Source organism: Medicago sativa, chromosome 3, assembly GCF_051527215.1.
Source record: "Medicago sativa cultivar Bolivia chromosome 3, Bolivia_mono, whole genome shotgun sequence".
NCBI classification, from domain to species: Eukaryota; Viridiplantae; Streptophyta; class Magnoliopsida; order Fabales; family Fabaceae; genus Medicago; species Medicago sativa.
In genome coordinates, this window is record NC_140751.1 from 69,661,175 (window position 1) to 69,687,103 (window position 25,929).

At 31.4% G+C, this 25,929-nt stretch overlaps 2 protein-coding genes across 3 annotated transcripts; one reads left to right on the forward strand and one right to left on the reverse strand.

Annotated features, from left to right (window-relative positions):
• Window positions 1–7,312: 7,312 nt before the first annotated feature.
• LOC146939651 (DELLA protein 1) lies at window positions 7,313–9,561 on the forward strand. Its single transcript, XM_085753215.1, has one exon. The coding sequence runs from the start codon at window positions 7,497–7,499 to the stop codon at window positions 9,309–9,311; it is 1,815 nt and encodes a 604-aa protein (XP_085609341.1). The 5' UTR covers window positions 7,313–7,496; the 3' UTR covers window positions 9,312–9,561.
• Window positions 9,562–21,370: 11,809 nt separating this feature from the next.
• LOC146939652 (uncharacterized) lies at window positions 21,371–24,236 on the reverse strand. 2 transcript variants are annotated; one of them, XM_085753217.1, is made up of 2 exons: window positions 23,539–24,236; window positions 21,371–21,620 (listed from the first exon to the last, which is right to left on the reverse strand). In XM_085753217.1, the coding sequence occupies exons 1-2, from the start codon at window positions 23,786–23,788 to the stop codon at window positions 21,532–21,534; spliced, it is 339 nt and encodes a 112-aa protein (XP_085609343.1). In that variant the 5' UTR covers window positions 23,789–24,236; the 3' UTR covers window positions 21,371–21,531. The 2 variants fall into 2 exon arrangements, with proteins under 2 accessions (XP_085609343.1, XP_085609342.1); XM_085753216.1 differs by having other exon boundaries at window positions 21,371–21,685; window positions 23,539–24,206.
• Between the last annotated feature and the right edge of the window lie 1,693 nt (window positions 24,237–25,929).

A 25,929-nucleotide genomic window follows, 5' to 3' on the forward strand; every position in this document is an offset into this window, starting at 1 on the left:
GAAAATAAACTAGTTAATTTCTTCAAAAGGTCAATAAACACCACAACCCTAACCGGCATCGCAATCATGGCGTCGAAATATGAATTTCCACCGTTGGAATCGCAACCCTATCTAATATGTGCTCCCTTATTCATGGTTTGAGAAATTAGAGAAGAAAGAAAAAGAAATGTTTCATCTCAGGAACGTGTTACTGTAAAGGTAACTATTTAGTAAACGTTTCAGTCTTTGGGCTTGTAGAAAAGGAGTTGGGTTTTGAAAAAAAATGGGCCCAAAAAAAGGGGATTTTTTTTTTGTTAGATGTAAACTCGTAAAACTCGGTCGAGTTTACACGAGTTTACTGAGTGTTAACTCGGTCAAACTCGTCAAACCTTTCGATTTTCCCAGAAATCGAGTTTACCTCCGAGTTAACACGATTTTGGTACCTAAACACGTAAACTCGGTAAACTCGGAGTGTTAACACTCGATTTGCGAAACATTGGTTGCTATCATCTGAATCATCACCATCATCCTCTAAAATGACTTGTTTGAAACGATTCAAAAACTAAAAGGACTTGTTTGGGACTTTTGAAACTTAAAGGATCACTTTGGGAAAAACGAAAAACTTAAAGGACCTTTAGATGCATTTGACCAATATTCTTTCTAATCAAAAGGGAATTGTCTAAAAAAATACAGTATTTTGAGTCCTTGACTGCACTAACGATATTTAAGATAGATTCTATCTTGAAATGCTTTAATCAGGGTCTAAATAGTTATCGATGAGACTCATTTAGACCTTTTGATAGATGATCTTTATTGGAGTGTTTGAGTACCTATTATGTACTATTATTAAAAAATAATAAAAAAGTGATGTGTTCATGTGAGATCCGTTTAAGATCTCAAATGTGAGGGTCTCCATTGTGGATGCTCTTACGGATAGATATATCTAAAAATCGTTTGAAATTCTAATAATGATACTTGAAAGAAAAAGTTTTCTTATCCCTTCATCTATAGAGTTGAGACGGTGACATGATATGTGTTTGATAACATAAACACGTTAAAAATTAAAATGAATATATATACTTTGAAACTTAATTCATGGCTGTGTCTTTAGACGACCAAGTATTAATATGGCCTCCCTAAAAAACAAGTATTGTATTAATATGGCCAAATATTAAGAATATAAATCGAACGTTGGATCTTTTACCACTTCACTTTCAAACTCTCACCTTAGTCAATCCACTTTTTATTATCTATTCGTCTTTGTTAATGTCAAATGAAAATTGATCAAGTCTTCATATCAACATTAAAGATGAAAATATGTAATTTTTACTATCAAAGGCATCATTAATCTTCATTAAAATTGCCGGGGAGTTTGGGAGAGGGCAAAAGCAACAACAAGAGAGACGTCATATCTCCACATGAAATTGATTAAAACATTAGATATATGAGACATCTTTCTTATATGTTAAACATTTTACCTAATATGCGATGTAAAATTTAACCACTCACACATGAAATTCAACAATCTCTCCTTGAGTGTGAGCTTCCACCTTCTATATGAAGATCAAACACATGATCCAACTTATGCTCCACCACCAAGTCAAACCAGGACCCGATAGCATAGTAACAAAACTCGACAATACTTCAAGACCACAAAAAAGTGAGACGTCACATCAACATTTTATCATTTTATAGACAGAGAAAACCTTTCATAGACACAATCACAAATAAATATTGTTTACGCACCATCATGTGAAATGAAAAAATTTAAGAAAAAGTGATTAGTCAAATCAATTAACATTATTCAATCTTGTTTCCTTTTATTTTTCTTTTGATTTTGTGTATGTACCTAAATATATTTATCTGGGCTTGTGTTCAAGCAAATATGTCTCTTATAGAGAATATAAAATTTAACAACTCGTATTTAAAACCCAACAAAAGGTTGAAATAATTTTTTAACTACAAATAATAGTGGACCACAAAATATAGTTCATTGTGCTGGTATAATCACATATATTATTGAATTTTAATGAACGTGATAATCTTCTAATTCTACTACTAGTATAATTATAAGAAAAAGGATTCTTTACATCTGAAGTAACAAAAAGAGGAAGCTGATAACGGCGTTACAAAAGGACGTGCTCTGCTGGCATAGGCATACCATTTCTTTCAGTAGAATGCTTGATGGAGAGTGGGTCCCACGACGGATGGTCCTAAAATCAATGTTGACGTCTGAATCCTCTTCCTCGTTGATCTTCCCTCCACACAAATAGACCCTCCTCTTTCTGTGGGCCCCACGTGGCAACTAAGCTCTTCACTCTTTGCGGACATTCTCGGATATAGAGCGTGATATTTCACGCTCTCTTTTAACACGCCACGTATGGTACGGTCACTGTGACTAACTGTTACTAGCTGGTTGTTTGGATTGTAAGTGTGAGTATGGCGCGTGGTGACTAAAGTTGACCCTTCCCTTAGATATCTCCTTCATGTGCGTTGTAGCAAGATGGGTTATTCTAACCTACGAAGATGACCACAGACACTTACCATAGGCTACACCACCTTCGTGATGCACGATATATCTATCGAAATTACAATGAATCATCGTGATTTTTAAAACCTATATTATATTTTTATATTGATTTGACGGTAGAGGCGTCATCGTGCGTCTAAGTGATTAACAATCGTTGATAAAGAGAAGTAGAAAACATAACTTTTTATGTTGATGCGGTTTTCTCCCATAATTTAGTTTCATTGAACGGAACACAATATCAAACATGTAAGTAGTATCATAATTGATTGTCAGAATTACGGCACATACATATGCTTATGAGCTGTTTGATTTGACGGAGAAAGTATCAAACGTGCGTCTCAGTGAGTATTGGTCGTGAAAAAACGTAAGCAGAAAACTTAGCATTTTAGGTTGAGGTATTTTTCTACCAAGATATCATTCAACGCAACATCATATCAAACATGTAATTAGTAAAGTAAATGTTTGTCAAATTCATCGTGTTACTGTAATTTTTCTCATAAACTACGATTTATAGTTTTTGTGTAATTATGACGACTTGTTATGATATTAAATATACACTTAAAACTTAAGTATTATCTCTTTAAGAATCCTTAGGGGAATCTTAAGATATTTTTTAGTGGATCATGAGTCACGAGGGTTGAGTTATAATTGTACTGGTTGCAATTTTCCATCTGAAAATCTTATCAGCTAATTTGAATATTTGCTTTTGTTATTTAAAACCATAATAATCATTTCCAAAATTATAATAGTTGAATTTGCAACAACATATACTTCATTGATTTCCCTTATAAAAAATATAGGGAAATGATAGATACAGTGACAAAATTTATCAAGAAAATTTCAAAACAGTGTACTGTATTTGCTAACACCTTTCCTTAATTACACGCCATTATGTTCATTGATTTGCGCCAAATAACAAATTTAATTGATTGGGACATTTTCTTGATAAAAACTCTCTAGATAAATAGCAATGCTCTAAAATATATACTTCATGGATTTATATAACATTTTACTGTATAATTAATTAAGTTCCTTGACCAAAAAAATAAAATAAAATTAAGCTCCTGTTTTCTTTTAAAATTTGTGGCAGCAAATATAACATAAGTGGAAATAACTTTTTAAAAGCAAAGAAAGGGCATACTAAAATAAACAAGCCTGAGTGGGGAGAAAAAAGGAAGTGGAATTTTAAGATGGATGAATAAATGCTAAAGTTACAATTATGTCATTTCATTTATTAGAGAGCATTTGTTTCATTAAAAAAATGGCTTCCATCTATCTTTCTTTTTTCGGATAGAATCCCTCTTTCTTTATCTAGTGTACTATTAGTAGAAATTTAGTATGATTTTTTTTTTGCTTGAGACTATATTATTAACACAAAGAAGTTTAAAGTATAACTTAAAGAAAGACCTTAGAAGTAATTTTATAATTAATTTAAAATATATATGATTTTTTAAAGTTTAATACCTGTAAATATTTGTTTGGGTATCATTCTTTTTCTTCTATTTTTGGGTATAATTTTAATACACATATATTAGTGACGTAAATAAATTATATAGATATTTGTTTTATTTTACTATTTTAATACATCATACCACTACGTTTTTAAATTTTGTTACGTCTGATAAGACAATAAAATATTTTTAAAAGTTTATGTGAACTAGGTGAGTTTAAAGCATCATCGGTGTGAGCTGAATTAATCATTCAAAAAATGATGATATACTTTTTTATGAATAGAATGACGATCTATTTTAAAAATTGATATATAGTTTTTAGTAAATCATTTTTTATTTTTTTTCTTACAAAATTTCAAATTGTTGATTATCATATTCGAAAAACGAACAACATGCACTTACACCAAATCCTTATTAAAAATACTAATCACTCGAATGATAAAGATCTAATTTTCCTTTTAATGAAATGTATATATTTGTTGTTAAGGGTTCTGTCTCTCTCCAGATCTTTTATAAAATTTCTTTGCTTGATAAAAAAAAATGTATATGAATTTAATTTTGGATTCGTTTATAACATGGTTAATTGACCCTCTTATATCATATTTTTGCAACATTATATAAATAAAGATATAGAAACAATTTTTTATATACATGAAATCACATTCTTACTTTATTTTAAATTTCTCTAATCAAAGTGTAATTTTGTTTTCATTAATATTTTACAAAATCAACCTAAAATGTTTAAAAACTTACATCTAGTTCTATCTTATTGCTCAAGATCACAAGAGATTCTTCCAATCACATCTTTGATACAATTGTCATAACACATTTAGAAGGGTGGAGCATAAATACGGCATTCCACTTTGCTTGATATAGCAATATGGATTCTAAAATTCTTTCTTGAAAAGGATTAGTCTCCCTTGCAAGATAAAATAACGTTTACAACTGTTAAATTGATATTTTCTTTTAAGTGCAATTCTCATAGTCCTAATCATTAGATTAGATAATACTCCTCACTACAGCATCCCCACAAACGACGTCGGCATTGCTCAAAAAGCAAGGAGACATTGAACAATGGACATAGTTGAACCAAAAAATAATGAGTGAGGGGACATTATCAAGAGTTCAATTTTTCAAGTCAAATATAAATGATGGAAAACAATCAAATATGTTTTTTTTTCTCCCTCTCATCAAGTAGTATAACACAAGAGTTTGGAGATAAATAACTCACTTAGTTGAACTGATGAATTAAAAGAGTTAGATGTTTAAAGTTCAAATTTTGACAAAAGAGAAAATACTAATATAAGAGTTTATACAAAAGAGAAAAAGTTTAACACAAGTTTTAGCAAGTATAGCACAAGTTTTAGTAAAAAATAAAATAAAATAGTACGACATGAATTGAGATTTTCTTCATTTCTTAAGAAAAATTGATATCTTCATTACTTATGTTTTCATGTATAATATATTTCTTCTGTAAAAAAAAATGTATAATACATTTCATTAATGCCATTAATTTTGAGATATTACATACACCATCCGGTCACTATTATAAGCAAAATTTCATTTTTTAGGTTCATTCAATAAATGATGTATATGGTCTATTTAATGGACCGCATATATCATTTATTGAATGAACCTAAAAACTAAATTTTTTATAATAGTGACCGGAGGGTGTATGTTTCAAACTAAGCCCAGACCAAACACAAAATAGACTTTAGTTAGGGAAGGTACACGCTAAGGCGCTACACCATTTGACCAAAAAAGAGAGGTACACCACGAACCATACTAGCGTACTTTTCCATCAATCAATCCCCACATGATCTACATCACACGAAAGTATATTTGCGAATCGCACAACAAATCTTTCAACAACTTCAACAAATTTTACTGTAATTATCGTAAATTCTCGCTTATAAAATGTTAATTGCAACATAATAACTATACATATTCTATTTCGATAAGCATCTCACTCTACTCAATCAAATATATATTAAATCATCAATGTTCACAAATATAACATGATATACTCTACATCGTACAATTGAACATCGACCACCACCTCAACGAACTCCAAAATTTTTTATATCCGAAAACATATGGAGTATTGTTTATTTCAACTTTTATTTCTCAATTTCATCATATTTCTCATCCTAATATGATTTTATTTTAGGGGTGCTAAAAGTCATTATTGTTGTTACTAGTACGGCACTAACTAATACTAATTGTACTAGCTTGTACTAATCTCAACGGTAAAGCCCCAAAACCAAATGTAAAAAGTGTGAGCAAGAACTGAATACCACGCGCTATCATAACGCGCGTGAAGGGGCCAGGACAGAGGTGGAGCCCATGATCATTCTCGGTCCCCAAGACCCTCAATTGATGAAATGTACGGCCACCTGATATTTCTAGTGTTGTATGGTTTCTGTGCTATGCACAAGCTGTACACTATCATGGGCATCTTTTCTTTCTTCACATTACGGTACTGTCACACCCCCTCTTCTCTCTCTACTTTTTAATTAAGTGTATGGTTTAGATTTATTTGTGGTAAAAAATTGATTTTGATTAATAGTGAGTTGAAATAAGTTGAAGGTAAAGTAACTTATCAAGTAAAATTGAGTATTTAAATCAATTTTAAAATTTAAAACTTTAATTTTTAACCTAAGTTTTTTTTGTGTGTAAATCAAATTTCCTTCGCACGTAACTATGAAGATTAATTATTTAACATTGTGAGATCTAAATATGCGGCAATCTCTCTCTAAAAGTTTCAACGTTGTTGCATGTTCAAAGTTGAATTTAAACTCAAAACCTTAGTTAAGTTAAAAGAGATCTGTGATATCTCATGTAAACGTTCTTAAGTTAATTTTAACAACAAAATCAAAAAACTAAACATATTAAAATAAATTTTAAACTTTTAAAATAAATCATTTTTGGTAAACTATTTGTGTCCTTTAAACATATGATTGGGGGTATAATTTATAGCTTATACATATAGAAAAAATTTCGGTTGAAAAGAGATAAAATCACTTTACGTGTCTTACAGATCCCGCGACGAATATTAACCATTGTTAAAGTTTGAAAAAGTTGTACTAATATCATGGAAAAAGAATACACTAAACCTTTTCCTTTTTCATTCTTCATTTTCCTTTTATTTATACCTCCACGCAAAATTTACTCACCTACACTCTACTACTAAAATTTCCCTAATGTAAAACTTTATCTAATTAATTTCTCTCCCCACAATTATCAACAACCTTTTTATTTTAGCAAAAAAGCATACACCAAAAACAGAAAAGAAACTAGTTGAAAAAAAATTCCATTATTATTATGGTTTCCGTTCTTCCTTATCTTTTTCATTTTCAATCTTTCCTCTCTCTCTTCCTTCCCCCTTTCTCCTCTCTCAACCCTTTTTCTCCAATTCTTCTAAACTTCAACCCATAAACTCAAAAAAAAACCCCATTTTGCTATGACCCAACCCAAATTCTAAATCCCAATCTATTCACTTCACCAATTCCATCAACAAATTAGAGAAAAAAAAAATGAAGAGAGAACACCAAGAAAGTTTTGGTGGGGGTGTGATTAGCAACAACAACATAAACACAAACACCAACCACCACCTTAACAGCAGCAAAAACATCAACTTTGGTGAATGTTCATCAATGCAAAACACTACCAACAACAACACAAACGTTAACACAAAACAAAACATGTGGAGAGAAGAAAAAGAAACCAACGGTGGTGGAATGGACGAGTTATTAGCAGCATTAGGTTACAAGGTTCGTTCTTCCGACATGGCTGATGTAGCTCAAAAGCTTGAACAACTTGAGATGGTTATGGGTAGTGCTCAAGAAGAAGGTATCAACCATCTTTCTTCTGATACTGTTCACTATGACCCAACCGATCTATATTCTTGGGTTCAAACCATGCTCACTGAACTCAACCCTGATTCTCAAATCAACGACCCTTTGGCTTCTTTGGGTTCTTCTTCTTCTTCTTCTTCTTCAATACTCAACAACACTTTCAATGATGATTCTGAGTATGATCTTAGCGCTATTCCTGGAATGGCTGCATACCCACCTCAAGAAGAAAACATAACAGCTAAGCGAATGAAGACTTGGTCTGAACCAGAACCGGCGGTGGCGATGTCACCACCGGCGGTGGTGGAGAATACAAGACCGGTGGTTCTTGTTGATACACAAGAAACTGGTGTTCGTCTTGTCCATACTTTAATGGCTTGTGCAGAAGCGATTCAGCAAGAGAATCTGAAACTTGCAGAAGCGCTTGTGAAGCATATAAGCTTATTAGCTTCATTACAAACTGGTGCGATGAGAAAAGTTGCTTCCTATTTCGCACAAGCACTTGCTAGAAGAATCTACGGTAACCCAGAAGAAACAATCGATTCATCATTCTCCGAAATTCTTCACATGCACTTCTACGAATCTTCACCTTATCTCAAATTCGCTCATTTCACTGCTAATCAAGCTATTCTCGAAGCTTTCGCCGGTGCCGGAAGAGTTCATGTTATTGATTTTGGTCTTAAACAAGGGATGCAATGGCCAGCGCTTATGCAAGCGCTGGCATTACGCCCCGGCGGTCCTCCTACGTTCCGGTTAACCGGTATTGGACCGCCGCAGGCGGACAATACCGATGCTTTGCAACAAGTGGGCTGGAAATTAGCTCAGCTTGCTCAGACAATCGGTGTTCAGTTCGAATTTCGTGGATTTGTTTGTAACAGTATTGCGGATCTTGACCCGAATATGCTTGAGATCCGACCCGGTGAAGCTGTTGCTGTTAACTCTGTTTTTGAGCTTCATACTATGTTAGCCCGACCCGGTTCAGTTGAGAAAGTTCTCAACACTGTTAAGAAGATTAACCCTAAAATCGTAACAATCGTTGAACAAGAAGCGAATCATAACGGACCGGTTTTCGTAGACCGGTTTACTGAAGCTTTACATTATTACTCGAGTTTATTCGATTCGCTAGAGGGTTCGAATTCGAGTTCGAATAATTCTAACTTGAACTCAACCGGGTTGGGTTCACCGAGTCAGGATTTGTTGATGTCGGAGATTTATTTGGGTAGACAGATATGTAACGTGGTGGCTTATGAAGGAGTGGACCGGGTTGAAAGACACGAGACTTTGACTCAATGGCGGTCTAGGATGGGTTCAGCTGGGTTCGAACCGGTTCATTTGGGTTCAAATGCGTTTAAACAAGCTAGTACTTTGTTAGCTTTGTTTGCTGGTGGTGATGGTTATAGGGTTGAGGAAAATAATGGGTGTCTTATGTTAGGGTGGCATACAAGGTCACTCATTGCTACTTCTGCTTGGAAGCTTCCACAAAATGAGTCCAAGTGAGTTAACTCAGGGTACCCTTAAGTTTAGGGTCAGGTCCTAATTTGGATTAAGATGGGTTAATTATGAAAATATAACCAATTAGGGTGGTGGATTAGTTGAAAATTTCATGTTGACGAGTGAAAAGTGAGTGAGGCAGGGGATGAGATAAATAAAGGGTAAAAAAAAAAAGAGAAGTAAAAACAATCAAATTCTGTCTGTAATTTGTAATTGTAATGTTATTTTCGATTTTATTTTAGTGTTTTTTTATTTATTTTTGTCTTAAGTTAAATAATTTTTTTAATTTTTGAGTTTGATGGATCTACTTTATTTTTGAATTTTTTTTTTTTGCTTAATCTTGTATTAACTTTAATTAAATTGTCTACTACCATGTGATAGACGGTGCTGGCTTGCGACTTTTATGTTTAATTATAGGGTTGGCAGGGTCCATGCAAGGGAAATTATGTGTTCTTGTTAATTCCGTTTTTTAATGATATAAATGAATGAATGAAAGGTGTATATTGTAAAGTTTAATCACATCGAGGCAAGATTCTTGATGCTCCCACTAATTTTAAATGTTCAACTCTTTGTTTAATGGTTTCTATGCATTATTTGCTGATGAAGTGAAGAATATAAAAATATTTTGATTTGGAAATGACAGTGATTTGATGATTCTTTTGTTCTTAAATTTCTATGAAATTTGATTTTTTTTCATTAGAGCACATAATATGCTGATCAAAGATACCAATAAATAAGACAGAGAAGTAAATTTTTCTATCTACTATGACCAACAAAAATAATTTACCATTCAAGGTTTTTACCAAATGAATTTATCATAGTAAATTTGGATTTCACTTAGGTGAGGTCAAAATGGTTATGATGATGATAAAGGTTATGGTAAAAAGCAACAAATAAACAATGAATGTTGGCAAATTATTTAATGTCGGTGTTAATTTCCATCACATCAATTCATGTTACACCGGTAAAAAAAAGTGTCATTAATTATCCAAAGAAAAGACAGTTAAAACAGGTTCTCTTGATATTGTTTTTTTAAATATTTACCTACTTTATAAAATTTCAAAGCTAGTAAGAATCGATCATATGTAGAAAGAGACATGCACTTAGAAAATAAGCTCACTATTCAGAAACTAAGCCAAACTCTTAAAAGGTACCTTAATATATAGTACTGTAAATGCATTTTTTATAGGGGAATTAGTCACTTTAGTCCCTGAATGGGGAACGATTCGTCAATTTAGTCCCTGAATGCAGATAATATGCAAAACAGTCCCTGCATGGTCAATTTCAGGGACTAAAGTGACTAACGAAGTCTACATTCAGGGACTAAATTGACTAACGAAGTCTGCATTCAGGGACTAAATTGACTAACAAAGTCTACATTCAAGGACTATTTTGCAATTTATCTGCATTCAAGGACTAAATTGACGAATCGTTCCCCATTCAGGGACTAAAGTGACTAATTCCTCTTTTTTATATATTAAAAATAGTATAGTACTTCAAATGAATAGGTGGTTGCAGCCCCTTTGTTTGTAGGGTGGTGTTCATGATTGAAGGGTACACAAAATAGGACCAAACTGAAATTTGTTTTCAATGGCTGTGCAGGTTACTGCATGTGTGCAGCCTTAGCTCAGAATCTAAACTACGTTTCTAGACCTCAAACTACATTGTAGATAATGATTAATGTTGCATTATGTTTACCACATAAATCACAAGATCATGTGCAAAAACTACCAAATAAGGATTCATCATTGATGAATACTGTCTTGAGAATTAAAGTTAAATGTAGTTTATAAATAATATTCACATTTCTTAACCCAACAATACGTCTTTTCTAAAAGTACAAAACAAAATCCTAAAATAAACAATACAACAGAAGTACAATGGTGTGAACTTGAGGTCGAAATACAATGATGTGAATTTTAGGTTGAAACAACGAAAGAATCATTTATATCCACAATAACAATAATTACAATAGTTTGCCTCAAAAGAAAATTACAATAGAAAATAATGAGTTCAAAGTTTAAAAATAAAAAAAATTATGACAAAAATCACTCTTTTTTCTCTTTGTTTTTTCTTCCTCTTTTGAACAGAGTGAATTTCACGTTCATTTTCTGTTTAGTAGTAAGTTGTAATTAAAGTGTGGTACAAGGAACCCACTTGGTAATTATTGTCATCAAGGACGATCAATTTAAGTAAATATAGTTGAAAAATAAATAAATAATTTAGTCTTAGATTTTTCAAAATATAACTAGAACTAATACTCCCATACATGCAAACAGTTTAATACAGATTTGTGATAACTTTACAATTAATATCATTCACTTTGTAGACCTTTGTGGACATGATTAAAGTAAGTAGATCCCTAACTTGGAAGTGCTGCTTGATAAAGCTTGTCCAATCTAATACAAAAATGACTTAATTAGAAGTGTATAAACTAAAAGTGTTAAAGTAACCTCTTTTTAATGTACCATAAGTACATCTTTATTTTAGGGTACATCTTTAACTTTCAAAGATTCAACATCTACATCTTAATCTAAGCCATCATTACCACTGAATATGCAATTAATTTCACATGTAGTAACACTTTAATTAATTTTATAACTGCAACATTTATAGGCTTTGCCATTGAGCATCTAATTTAGTCCCTGTATATATATTAGTATCCACATACATCTGCCATATTCTCTCAAGATTTGGTCTACAACATCCTATTGGTTATCTTTTATGGGATTCCTACATTGCTTAAGGTGTCAATTGAGTTTGAAGGCACAAGATCACATGGTAATGCACATGGTCGGGCCAATATGGTTTCTTAATTAGGACGGATATTCGTGTGTAAAGATCTTTATTTCAGGAAATTTTGCTATTATTTGAAGCATGATAATTTATATATACAGCATTTTTATTTCAATATCAACTTTACACTATTTGTTTGTGCAAAATTATTACAATGAAGCCATCTTTCATGCATATGGGTGCATGAAAAAAAAATACGAAAGTGCGGGACATACCATTGTGTTAAAGTATGACTCATATATGCAAGAAACTAAAGCATGGTTCGGAGGTAATATTGTAAATTGAATCGTAGTAGTATTATATATATTGTTTGAAACACTGAAACCCTAAATCATCACAGTAATAGAAACGAAACTATACCTGCTATATAGTCACAGTGGTAAGCACAATTGGCCGAACATGTTAACAGATATGGTGTGTTAATTGTCTTTTACTTTCGTTCTCTTATTTAATCTTCTGATATTAGTCGCTGCCCAAACAAATTAATATTTTTTGAAGGATGTAACAAATTAATGTATCCTCCATTACGAATTTTGACATATTTATCTTGAGTTTTTTTTAAGAAACATATTTATCTTGAGTTAATTAAAGGCTTAATAGAAAACAAAAGATCAAGGATTTTTTTAATCATATAGTTAGGACAAAAAAAGATACATTATTTTGTTAATTTTACTGTTAAATTAATAATTGCATCCAGTTGTTTACCCTGTTCCAAACCAACCAAGCATCTATTTATACTATCATTGTGATTGAAAAAACTTCCAAATTATACTATACACTTAAACGAATAAGGGAAAGATAACCTTGACTAATGGGTTTGATATATGATATACAGCTTGATACATTGCCCTTCAATCATTTTTTCAAAATATTGTGACTTTTAAAAAGTTGATGTTGCGGATAAAACTTAAAAGTAACTGTTCTTTTCTAAAAAAAATAAGAAAAATGTTAATGAGTGTTTTCAGGATTGGTTAAAGACTTTAAATGAAAACTTTTTATGAAAATATGTATATTATTAAATGCATTGGAATTGGAAGTGTTAGGATTTTTAAAAAATAATCTCTAAATTTAAGATATTTAAACAATGTCATTGGTTAAATAAATTTTAAATTTATGATCGTTAAATAGTGCCCCAGCAACAGAGACACTCTTTAACAAGACTAAAAAAATACTTACTTTGTTTTTGGTGTTGTACGGAAAAATAGTTATAATTAGTTTATACTACCTCCGTCCCTAATTGTAAGTACTATTGTAGTAGCTGAATATCATGTCAATTAAATGTATAGCACATTGCACACTCTAGTTCTAGCTTTTATTAATATTATCATTATTGTTATTTATGAAGAATTAAAAAAGATAACACCTTGGAGTAACTATAATGTAATGTTACTAAGGTGGATATATGTAGAAACAAGGCTGGTTGCTATGAATGGATGCTGCACATATACTGACAGTGATGGGCATCAAAGTAGAAGGTTGTTGGTGATGTTTATCCTACTAATTAATTACCACTTAATTGCTTAATATATAGGTAGGTGACAGCTAATCTAAAGCTATTTCTCATTAACACCAAGGCTTGATGTGATCTCTTTCATTGTACTCCCTCCATCCCTATATGTAAGTACTATTTGTTTCTAATAAAAGGGTGCGTAGATATAGGGGCGGAGGGATTATATTTCAATGTCTAAGCATGAATAAGCAAAATGATATTCCAAGTTATGTGTATTGATTAAAATAGTTTTTGAATTTTGTGAATTGCTAATTACATCACTAAACTTAAAGTGGTGTTATTTATCCCGAAAACATATCTAACGAAGGTATAACCAATAAAGGAGAAGCGTTAGATCTTAAAATTGTTAGAATATATGGGAAAACTGGTTGCAATTACACTTACACGTTTTGTGATGATAACATTAGAAAAGTTTTCATTTTTTGACAAATTAGAAAAGTTTTCATGACATGTAACATTTTTTCATAATATTATACTAGTTTATTAAAATAGTTCATTTGTTAACTTATGTCGATGTAAAATATGACGTTACACGCTAAATAACTATACGTCATAACGTTGCATCAATGTAGGATCTACACCATAAAAAGTCTTTATGTTCATTTAATGTTTCATTTCATAGCCTCCAAAGTATAATTTAACCGAGAAACCTTTCTATAACGATTTTAAAAATGTATTACCAAATCATGAATTTAAGAACTTTTCACCATGTTTCCATATATAATGCATAAACTACCTAGCTAGTACTTGATAAAACCCTAACTAGCTAGTAAATTAAACGTAACCAATATTACTTTTCAAATAAACTATAATTTTCTTTTAAATTAAATTATACTTGTGTTGTGGATGTGGGCTAAGCAAGTATATATGTAAAAACAAAAGAAATAAGAGTAGTGCTCTTCTCCGATCTGTTTTTGCTCATTCCCGTCAAATAACCGAGCGTGAGTTAACTTACATAGATGTATTTTTCAACGTGAGTTAACTCACGTATGACGGGTATGAGCAAAACCAGATGGAAGAAGAACAATTCTCAAAAAATAAACCTCTCAATACACTGTAAAAACAAAAGGCATAAGCATGGCTATCCTTTGTCATTTATCTTCCTGTTCTTTTTACATCATGGACACACGGGTGGCTTATAATGACTGCCCTTTATTGGTTACTTGAGATGAATGATCATCCTATGGTGTTGTGGGGATAGCTATATAGGAACTAGCTACCTATAAAGGGAATAAACAAATTCAAAGGGGCATTACCAACTTAAATGCTTCATATCGCAAGTCTTTGCCACTTGTATTGTGTCAATTACGTTCGAATCAATTTGATGTTTGAATTCCTTTGCCATTCTAAGCAAAAATAAAAGCTTAGGTAAATGCTTTCTTAGTCAAATTTTTAACCCAATATCTTAAAAGCTTAGGAGTATCAACAATACATTTATTAATACATCTTCTCTGAAAATTAAGGTTACTAATTAAATGGTAAGACGACTAATAGCTTGATAAGAAATCCTCTTTAATATTTGTTAAATTTTGTGAAACTTATTATGCACCTACGTAACGTACCATTTCTAATATTTTTACATATCATTTAATTTTCAGGAAATTAACTATATTAATTTGTGCCAACTTTACACGTAATTAGTCCATCTTTATGGTTTGGGTGCTCTCATGTTGAAACATGCAAATTTTCTGTCAAGATAAACCAATATTAACCATAATTTAATCCTATATGTATACTACTTACATAATTACATAATGTCAATTCAGCTATATGTATGAATGATTTTCAAAGTTAGATGGGTCCATATTGATTTGCAGGGCATGTATCAGCATGTCAGCATACGAGACTAGATGACTGGTGGTGTGGATAAACATTCCACCAAATTGCTATGAGTATGATCTCAAGATTAATGATTATTAATAATTAGGCTTAATAACAGTTTTGGCCCCCTATATTTCAAGAAATTGTGATTTTGGCACCCTAACTAAAATAATTCGATTTTGGTCCCCTATGTTTTGATCCTTTGCACTTTTGGCCCCCTAGGCCAATTTTGACCAAGTCAATGCTGACGTGGCGTCACATGTGTAATTTTTTTTATTTTCTATAATTATTAAAAAAATAAACAAAATACTTTTTTAATTTTTTTAATTAAAAAAACATTTTTTTAATTTTTTAATTAAAAAATAAAAAAAATATTTTTTTTTAAAATTTTTTAATTTAAAAAATAAAAAAATTACACATGTAGCGCCATGTCAGCATTGACTTGGTCAAAATTGGCCTAGGGGGACAAAATCGAATTATTTTAGTTAGGGGGCCAAAATCGCAACTTCTGTAAACATAGGGGGCCAAAACTGCTATTAAGCCTAATAATTAATATCAAATATGGAGTTCTTGAAAAGTTGAATTAACAATTGAATATCAGAATCCCACAAAATAAAAAATTAGAAATACAAAAACGTTCTCGTGAGTTTAACTCAATTAATAGGAATATTAGATCTCAATTTAAATATGAAAATTTTAAATTGGATTGAAATGTCAAATCGTCCACTCTTTCCTCAGAGTGTATTTCAACGGGTTAATAGAATGAACCAACTTATATGATAGAGTTTAAACCTCAATTCAATACGCCTAAAATAAATGATTGGTCAAAAAAAACTAACCAATATTTACTATTAGAGAATTGCTCTTCTCCCATCTGTTTTTGCTCATTCCCGTTGAAAAATACACATGCGTGAGTTAACTCACGCTGAGAATACACCTGCGTGAGTTAACTCACGCTCGGCTATTTTGACGAGAATGAGAAAAAATATATGCGAGAAAAGCGGTACTCTTACTATTATCGAATTTTAAGGTACACACTCGATCTTTAAGCACTTAACCTTAGGGTCACAATCAATGAAAACCAGTCTCAATGTAAACTGGATAAGTCAAATAGTCAATCATGTTCCTTTTTACCCGCAACACAACAAACCCGTTTAAAACGGAGGGGGCAAGGCGAGACAACTTAATTATGTGCGTCGAAACCCCCACTTCGCCCCGCCTCTTGAGGATTGGCAGAACGGAGGATTGATTCATCAATAACAAAGTTAGTCCTTTGAATTTCAATGTGATTCAACAATCATTAGACCAGAAATAAAAATATTGGTTTGTATCAAGAAAATAGCCAAATGACAACATAAAATATAATTGAGACCATAAAAAATTAATCAAAAAAGAAAAGAATATTTTAAATTAGTTTGACGTGTCAAACCGTCCACTCATTCTTCACTCTATATTTCAACGAGTTAATGGAATGAGCCAACTTAAATGATAGAGTTTAAAACCTCCATTCAATCCATCCAAAATAAAGAATTGACCGAAAGAACTCATCTAATGTTTACTATTATAGGATCTCAAGTTACAGACTCGATCTTTAAGCACTTGACCTTAGTGTCACAATCAATGAAAACCAGTCTCAGCAAACAAATTTACTGGTGTTGGGTTCATGAAATGGACAAGGGGTTTGCCTCACTATGACACCCTCCATCATCAAGCACTGTTTTTTCCTACCTTAGAAAAAACACAGGGGCCCTCCAAGCATGAGAAAAGGTTTTCTTGCATCTCCCACTTTGAAGTGCACAAGGGCCCTTTTCAACCAACCACTTCTAAGTTTTCCCTTTTTCCATGAGTACTAGTAAAATCAACAATCACATAATTCTCCACTACTAACCTGCTGAAACTATATAAAGCTTAATTATCCATCATATCAAATCATCCATCACATGATAATAAAGCTTAATTATAATTATCATTCGACCCTTCTAGTTTACACGATGTGTAGTTTTAGTCCCTCTATTTTTAGAGCGACTTTAATTTTTAAAGTTTGTAATTGTTTTAATTAAATCTCTATCATATTTGATTTGTTTAAAACCCTCATATTCCGGTCACTGTAAAAATTCACAATTTGAATTTATTAAATTAGTTTAAACATTGCACCAATTTATTTTTGCTTTAAACATTACTTCATTTAAAATTTGCCAATTAAAATATCAAATTTAACTGAAAATATAAAAAATAAAATTTTATTCTCTTGAAACCCTAATCTCAAATTCTATAAATTTTAAAAAAATAATCTTACAAATTTCTTAGTTTTAAGCTTTTAATGGATTTATGTGAAATACAACAGATGGTGGGTCTATATTTCATTTATTTTTAAAATAAAGGATTGAAATCACCCCAAAAATATACTAACAAATACTAAAAATTAACATACTAATATAGACTATTTAAAAAAAAAAAGATCAAAACAAACTTAAAGACCAAGATCACATAACTCAAACTATATAGACTAAAAGTGTAATTAAACCTAATAATATTATATTAAAAAGCAAAGTAGAAAGAAGAAGAAAAGTAGGATCGTTTTTGCTTTGAAAGGCCATTGTCAAAGCCTATAGAACTCATCCACTATTGATGAAAAGTTTTTCTTCATCCAATTAACCTCTTTCTTTCACCACACATAACATTTTAAAGTAATATATGATAGGAAAGTCAATAATTTGTGATTTTTTTTTTAACCCTTAGATTTTATTTATTGCAGTGCAGCTGATCCGTCAATAAAATATACACTAGTGTTGCCTATAAAGTTATAAGTGATTATCTCTATATCAATTCAATGGCTTATGCATACCTTAAAAAGATCCATTGATATAATGGAATTGACCCTTCCACTTGAATTTCTTGAATTGACCTTCTACCCTTTGGATAGTCGTTTGTTTGTTCATTTACTTTTTATTCTATGTTCTTTGAACCTTTACTATTTCTATATCTATCAAATTTAGGTTGTATGTATGACACAAGTAGGCAACTCATCATCAAAAATTTAAATTTAAGCTTTCTTCTCTGAATTGAAAGGTTGTTAGATAAGCTTTTTTGCTTTTCTCTTGACGAATGTGTATATAGTAAATAATTTGTTAGTAGATTCTCGATAACCGGAGATAATTAATCCATTAATCAGCATTATCTCCTTTTTAATTAGTAATGATATAAAAGATAAACCTTGCAACATGTCTAATTTATAAACATGCATAAATATGCTCTATGATTGGAGTGCTTTACACATACACTTGCACGTAAAAGTTGACATACACGTTTTATAACATGTGAATTTGACAATTACAATTGTTGAACTATAAAATTATCTACATGATCATGATGAATGCTTTCGATGATCGAAATATTCTAGGAAAAAACGTGGTGTTTTTTTTTTTAAGGATGGAAAAAACGTGGCGTTATTGAATAATTGTAAACTATGCATGATTTACTCATAACATTATTTTCTTAAAGTTTGGTTTTGAAATGTGTTCTTGACACACATTAAGTTTGACATCCGACTATGGTAAGTTTTTTTTTTTTTTTTGAGGAAGACTATGGTTAGAATTTTGCGTGATCATTTTTCCTCACCTCCGTTGGAAAACACACTAATCATATGTGTATTTTACACACTATTCAACCTTGTCTAACTTATAAGAGTAGTGTTAACAACACTCTCTTTTCAACATTTTCTCCAACTCTCACTTTCTTTTTAACATTCTCTGCAACACTCACTTTCGTATTAGCTTAAATCTTGGCGAGTCTCACACTTTAAAAATGGATTCCATTTAAAGTGGTGAGTTCATACATTGGTATCATCCAATAAAAGAATGAGTGTTAAAAGAGAGAGTGTCGTTAGCATTCCACAACTAATAAAGATACCCTCTTTATTATTGCAATGTTTTTTCCCTCCCAAATTGAGAATACTTAACCAATGAATTTGAGATTAAGACCTTAGGAAAATTGAAATATTTTCTTGGAATTGAAGTTGCTCAATCTAAGAAAGAAATTTTCATACTCCAATAGAAATATATTATCGATCTTTTGCAGAAGACTGAAAAAACAACAAACAAATCTGTAAGTACACCAATTGATCCAAATAAAAAAGAAGATATTGCGGTTGATAAGAAAATGTATCAAAGGTTAGTTGGCAAACTTATATACCTATCGCATACTAGAATGAAATCAACCAGGGACTCAACCCCGAAGACACAAGAAGGATGGAAGACGTTCAACATGGACGTCCCAGGTTATTGCAGTCCGACAAGATAATGCTTACAGATGATGACTGCGTGAGGAACATGTTCTCCGTATTTCGTCAGCATCACATGTTCCCGAGGATTGAGATGGATGCTTGGTTGCTGAGATCGCCTAAAGAAATTATCAAGAGTTTGATTCTTCCACAAGATTATGTTTAGGTAGCATCATTATTATGTAATGTCTTTATTTTATTGGAATTTAAGTTTTATTTTTATTAGTTTGCTGAAAATGTTGGTATTAAAATGTCTTATACATAATTTTTAAGAAAGTTTCTAATGTGAGAAACTCAGAAAAGCAATTTTCTAACACAATTCTTTCCAATTTTCAAGGCAGCACATTTTGCATAGTCCGTTTGCCACATCCCGATCTTAGGACGGGCCCTACTAATGCCTGTAGACCTAATCCTTATATAGTGGAAGAGGGTGCGGCTTTGCACACCCCCTTTTTGCTACAAAAGTCCCCATCTGTTTTTTTCTTCTTCTTACAATTTTAGCCCCTTCTCTCTAACCTTAAACAATCCCCTTTCTATTTTTTATTTTATTTTTTCTTCTTCATTTTTACTAGTTCAGTTCAAAAGTATGTATGTACAGATATTAATGTGGTAGACTGGTACTACGTCTAATAAATATTTTCATGTGGCCAATATAACCAAGTTTACAACTCTAGATTTATATTTTGTCATGTGCATTTATATGTATAGATTTTATTGTGTCTAATGAAATCACCGTGTCATCTGAGTGGATTCCAGTTAGGGGACAACCATGGATGATCAGCTTAAAGCAAAATATTATGATTTATTCAACATATTTATCTAACACGAAAAATATTATGTATATCGATCCTCTCACTTAAAAGTTTAAATGAGTTTAAAACTCATTCTAAAAGTTAGTTCGAAAGATGAAGGTGCCAAAACACATATATATTTCAAACAACCTGAAAACCTTGACAACGTGGAACTTCAATACCTAAAATCGTCAAATAACTCCTTAGATGATTCTATCATAATCGGCTAAGTGAATGAATTCAAAAGTTAATTGATAAGGAGGTTTATGGTTCTATTGTCAAATAAATTCTTTAAAACAAATAACTCCTTAGATGATTCCATATAAAACAAATAAATTCTTTAACTCACAACCTTTCTTTAAACAGTCAAGGCTGCCTTTCAATGATGAGAATCCCATCATCCTTTATGCTTTCAATTTATTCCAAATTTTTCATAAGCTAGATGGATTAAAGGTCAAATTCAAAGTCAATACGTCGAATGCAAGGTTGTCAAAATCGGGATTTTGATTCAAGTCGAAAGAGAATAGCATATTCGACAACTGTAAAATCGTAACCAAAATCGAAGGATTTTACTCAATTACTTTTGTATAATCGATATAAGAAATTGTAAAATCGCAATAAAAATGGATGGATTTTACCAAAATAATAATAATACTAAATATATGTTATAAATGGTATATAGTCATATATGATTTAGTTTATAAGAAATCGTAAAATCGCAATCAAAATCGATGGATTTTGCCTATTTTGGGATTCTACTATGGATTTGAGTTGTTGAAAGTGAAGAAAGTCGCAAAATCCTGAACTTTAAGATTTAAGTTGGGTTTTTTGACAACAATGGTTGCATGTCATATAAATTTCTAAAGTAAGTATAAGTATATATCATCTGTATTAATAATGAAGAAGTGAACAACATATACACTTCAATGCTAAGGCCATGATAGTGTGACATTGAGCACAATTCAGAATACAAACGGAATTTTAGAACTTCTTTCACAATTCACATGTAATCAATGGGATATTTTCAAACTAAATGATTTGATTAACCATGCTTTCCAGCCACTCTTGCTCTTTGGAGAAACTAGCTCTGATTGTGGCTCTTTGTTTGATTGGTTCACCTGCTTTTTGCATAGCACAAAATTCCTTGCTTCATAAGATCCTATGGGTTCCAATGGATTTAGAGCTATCCAAAAAGTTTTACCAAACAGAATAATCATTTAGTTTATGATTACAATTTATAAGGAGCCAAACTTTATTTTATGACATGAAATGGGTACACTTTGTTAGGATATAAGCATCTGATAAAGATTATTTTGAATAAATTTAGCAGATTTTTTTTTTTTAATAAAAAAAATTGGTTGAATTGGTTAAATTTGACTTTGAAGCGAAAGTAGTTTATGTTTGAACCGGATTCTAAGGTGTGCCATCTATATATAAAAGTAGTCTACAATGGATCAATTATCGACGTCCCTCGAAAGTAGATGCTCATGATCCTTGTATCCTTATGGCTCTGACAATGACTTAATTGATGTCAGTTTGACAAACACCAGAGAAAAAAAATATAAGTTTCGTTTTGAGGCATGCATATTTGTTTTTCTTTGTTTTAATCGAATTGATACCAATTAAGTCATTGCCTCGACTGTCGGAACCAGGAGGATTACAATCTTCCACCTCTAGAAGATGACATTTTTCACTATTGAAAATTTGAATAGTTTTAAGGACTAATTTATGGTAAATCACCTATCAAAATAAAAATACCTTAGAATGTGTCTATATTCTTAAATTTTTCACTAATAACAAGTTGATATAAAACTTGGCATAAACATTCATATTTTACTAAAATCATGTATGGCATGAGCCAATAAGTATAACAATTTTAATGTTGTCCACCATGAAACATGACACACAATATTTAATCACTAAAGTTTAGCTGTCCATAGTGCACGTACAATGGGGGTCAACTTCATTTATCATTTGGGAAACAAGAAAACACAAAAAAGGGATTAACATGGTGAAAATAGGCTGCAAGTGCAGCATAATCATAAAATGACAACTAGACGACGACAACAACCAAGCCTTATCCTACTAAATGGGGGTCGGCTACATAGATCAAATGATGCCATAATGTTCTATCATAAACCATATTTGAATTCAACTCATTGACCTCTAAATCCTTTCTAATGGTTTCTCTAATAGTTTTTTTTCTAGGTCTTCCTCCACCTCTTTTAACCTGACTCTCCTCTATTTGATCTACTCTTCTTACAACGGCATCTACGGGTCTTCTCTCTACATGTCCAAACCATCTAAAGCCTATTTTCTACTATAAGTGCTACCCCCCACCCCCTCTCTAATGGTGTCATTCCTAATCCTATTATGTCTAGTCTTACCACTCATCCAGCACAACATTCTCATCTCGCTACACTTACTTAACTCTCGCGTTGGCTCTTAACCGCCTAACACTCCGTACCATACAACATTGCTGGTCTAGACAACTAGACAAGAAGAAAAAAGAGGCTTATAAATAAACATATAATTAAAACATTTGTCTTGGCTTAATAACAATTTCCCAATGAAAGGACATGACAAAAAACACAATCATCAAGGTGAAATTTTTTTGGATTGAATTCCCACTTACGCATTACACAATAATAAACAATCTCAACCATTTGAGATCAGACGACTCAGCCTATACAATTTTTTTTACAATTTCTATCAGGAGAATGCTAACCATTGCCCTTGGGGCATTGGATAAGGGGATAAAAATAGAAATATAGTGTTGGAAAATGGTGAAAAGTGATAAATTTAACTTTTTAAAAGTCAAAATGTTGTTGAAACCAAGGCAAACATGCTACTTTTGGCTTCCTTAACCATTGCCCTTAACAATACCCTTTCTATCAAATGATTTAAATCAAATGGTCGAGATTGAAAACTACGGTGCAATTACCACAACAAATCCAATTTAAAAAAAGAGTGCTACTTATGATGCACCAAAAAGAAAAGGAAACAACATATTTCCAAAAGGGTAAGAAACCATACCATCAAATCCAGCATTTGGATAATAAAGAAGGAAATCAGCAGCATTGAAACCAAGAACAGGAAGCCTTCCTTCTCTTGCATAAGATTTAAGAACAGTATCAATAACCCCAGAAACAAGCTCTTTGTCATTCACCACAAACCTTATAGGACCCGAACTTCCCATGATGTTAATAGTTACCAAGAACCTATTGTTTCTCACTGTTTTCTGGTCTCCCCTATTCTTATTCTTCTCAAAAACAATCTTTTTCATTGTGTCTTTTTTCCTTCAAACTAAATGATTTGAAGAAACAAAACACAAGAAAATCCTATGAAACTAAATTTGTTCAAGTCTCTAGGCCAAGGTAGCAATAGTACCAAACATTGTTGGAGATTCCAAAAGATGCTGAAGATGGTTGTGAAGCAACGTGGAAAAACATGAAATGAAGAGAAATACGCAACATTCAAGATAGAATTGGAGGTTTTGAAGAAGAAGAATAAGAATGCATCAAGAAAATGGAAGTGTTTTAGCCTGCACTGAATGCTTCTTCTTATATTTATTTTATTTTTCTCAAGACTCATATGTAATATTTATAGTTTAATTTAATTTCAAAAACTTTATTCTGCCTAATTTTGCATCGTTCATTAAAAAACTTTATTCTGTTTTTCTTCTTTCCACTTTTCTTTTTGGTTAAGCATTATGACTTGTAGAGTTTAGTATATATTCTTAAAACTCATAATTATAAAGAAAGCATTACTTTGATGTTATCTTCTGTTGATGTATTTAATTAGATGGACATATTTTTGGACTAAAAAAGTAAATAGAAAATTTAATGTGTCAATGTAATAGATAAGTAATGCCTTCTTGGTGGGATATACATTTGGTGCAGCATTCTTTTTGAGAGGAAATGCTGCATGGAGCAGGCAAGCATCAATTGGTGAAGTTATGAACTGGTGGGGTCAGGTAAGGTATTTGATAGTATATTGCATGAAAGATGTGTCATTCTTAGTTTGCATTCATGGACAAATTTGTTGGCATCTACCCTTGAATATTCCTTTTTATGTTAGAAAAATAGTGAATTGATGATCGACCATTTTGATATGAATTTTAGTAGATGCACGAGGCTAATCATAATTTTATTAATACTACTTTTAAAAATATTAATTTATTTGTGCAATATGGAAGATAGCTTTTTGCAATTGGTATAACTGGAATGAATGAGACAAACTAAATATACATAAAATATTTGGGTGCTTGGACATTACTATAATGACTCCATGCTGCCATTTATAATAATAACAAACAACTGATATTCATGTAAACATAATGTTCTCATGATGTAGTGTGTTTGTGCATACATTCATATCTATATTAATATTACAAAATTAGTCATTATTATAATTTAAACTTTGTCTTAAATCATATTTAATTACCAAGAGAGATTAGATCTAACTAAAATGGTTAGTCTTTCATAAAGTGTCAAACCAAAGTTCAAATTCCAAATGGAAGAGGTGTCCATATTTAGTGTTCGACAATAGGTCAAATATATTATCTCTATTTTAGATAACATTAAAAAAAAAACAAAAAAAACTATTTTCATTTCAATTTTAGAAAATTTATTTTGTAACAAATATCAATACTGCTAAAACATTAACAAATACTAAAATGACATATTTTGAAAACATTAACCTGCAGTTGGCACTTTCTGTACATTTTTTGCTTGAATTGATTTTGTTAATTCTGATGAAGGTTAGAATAAAATGATATTCTCATTTAATATAGATTTAGTGTAATTTTGAAATATTAAAAGTATAATTTAATTTAAGGCACATAAAGAAGAAGAAGAAGAAAAGTAAACTCTCGTATAGATAAATTTTTAGAGAAAATAGTAAAAATAACAAATTCTTTTGTGGTCCTATCCGAATTAAGGAATTAGTCTGCTGTTCGGCTAACAAAATCTTCACATTACTTATTTGCAGTTTTTACCTCAATTTAAATCATTTTAAGTTTTATCCAGAAGTCATAGCTCAACTGGCAAAATGCCGAAATTGTTATGCCGGATGCCATGCCCGGGGTTCGAACCCTGGTACCTCCACTTGTGTGTGTGAGTTTATAATGGCTTTGCCATTTCGTCTATCTACCAAAAAAAAAAAAATCATTTTAAGTTTTACTTTCATCTTTTTATCAAAAAAAAAAAAGTTTTACTTTCATCTTATGATATTATTTCTTCAAGCCAAATGGTTATGCAAATTACGAAATTTCTCCAGCCACTATTTCCAAAAAATAAAAGATTGATTGCGTGCCTTAAAAGCCTATGTTTACATTGCATGTCAATATGTTAACGCATCTCATTAACAATTACATGTAAGTGTTGCTAGGATTAACTAAACCTTCATATCACTCTCACTCAACAA

What these genes read in the sequence shown, in the direction of transcription:
- LOC146939651 (XM_085753215.1), top strand. Translation starts at nt 7,497, where the DNA reads ATGAAGAGAGAACACCAAGAAAGTTTTGGTGGGGGTGTGATTAGCAAC.
- LOC146939652 (XM_085753216.1), bottom strand. Translation starts at nt 23,788, where the DNA reads ATGAAAAAGATTGTTTTTGAGAAGAATAAGAATAGGGGAGACCAGAAA. An exon ending in TCCAAATGCTGGATTTGATG is followed by an intron (nt 21,686 to 23,538) that starts GTATGGTTTCTT and finishes CTTTTTGGATAG; the next exon opens with CTCTAAATCCATTGGAACCC.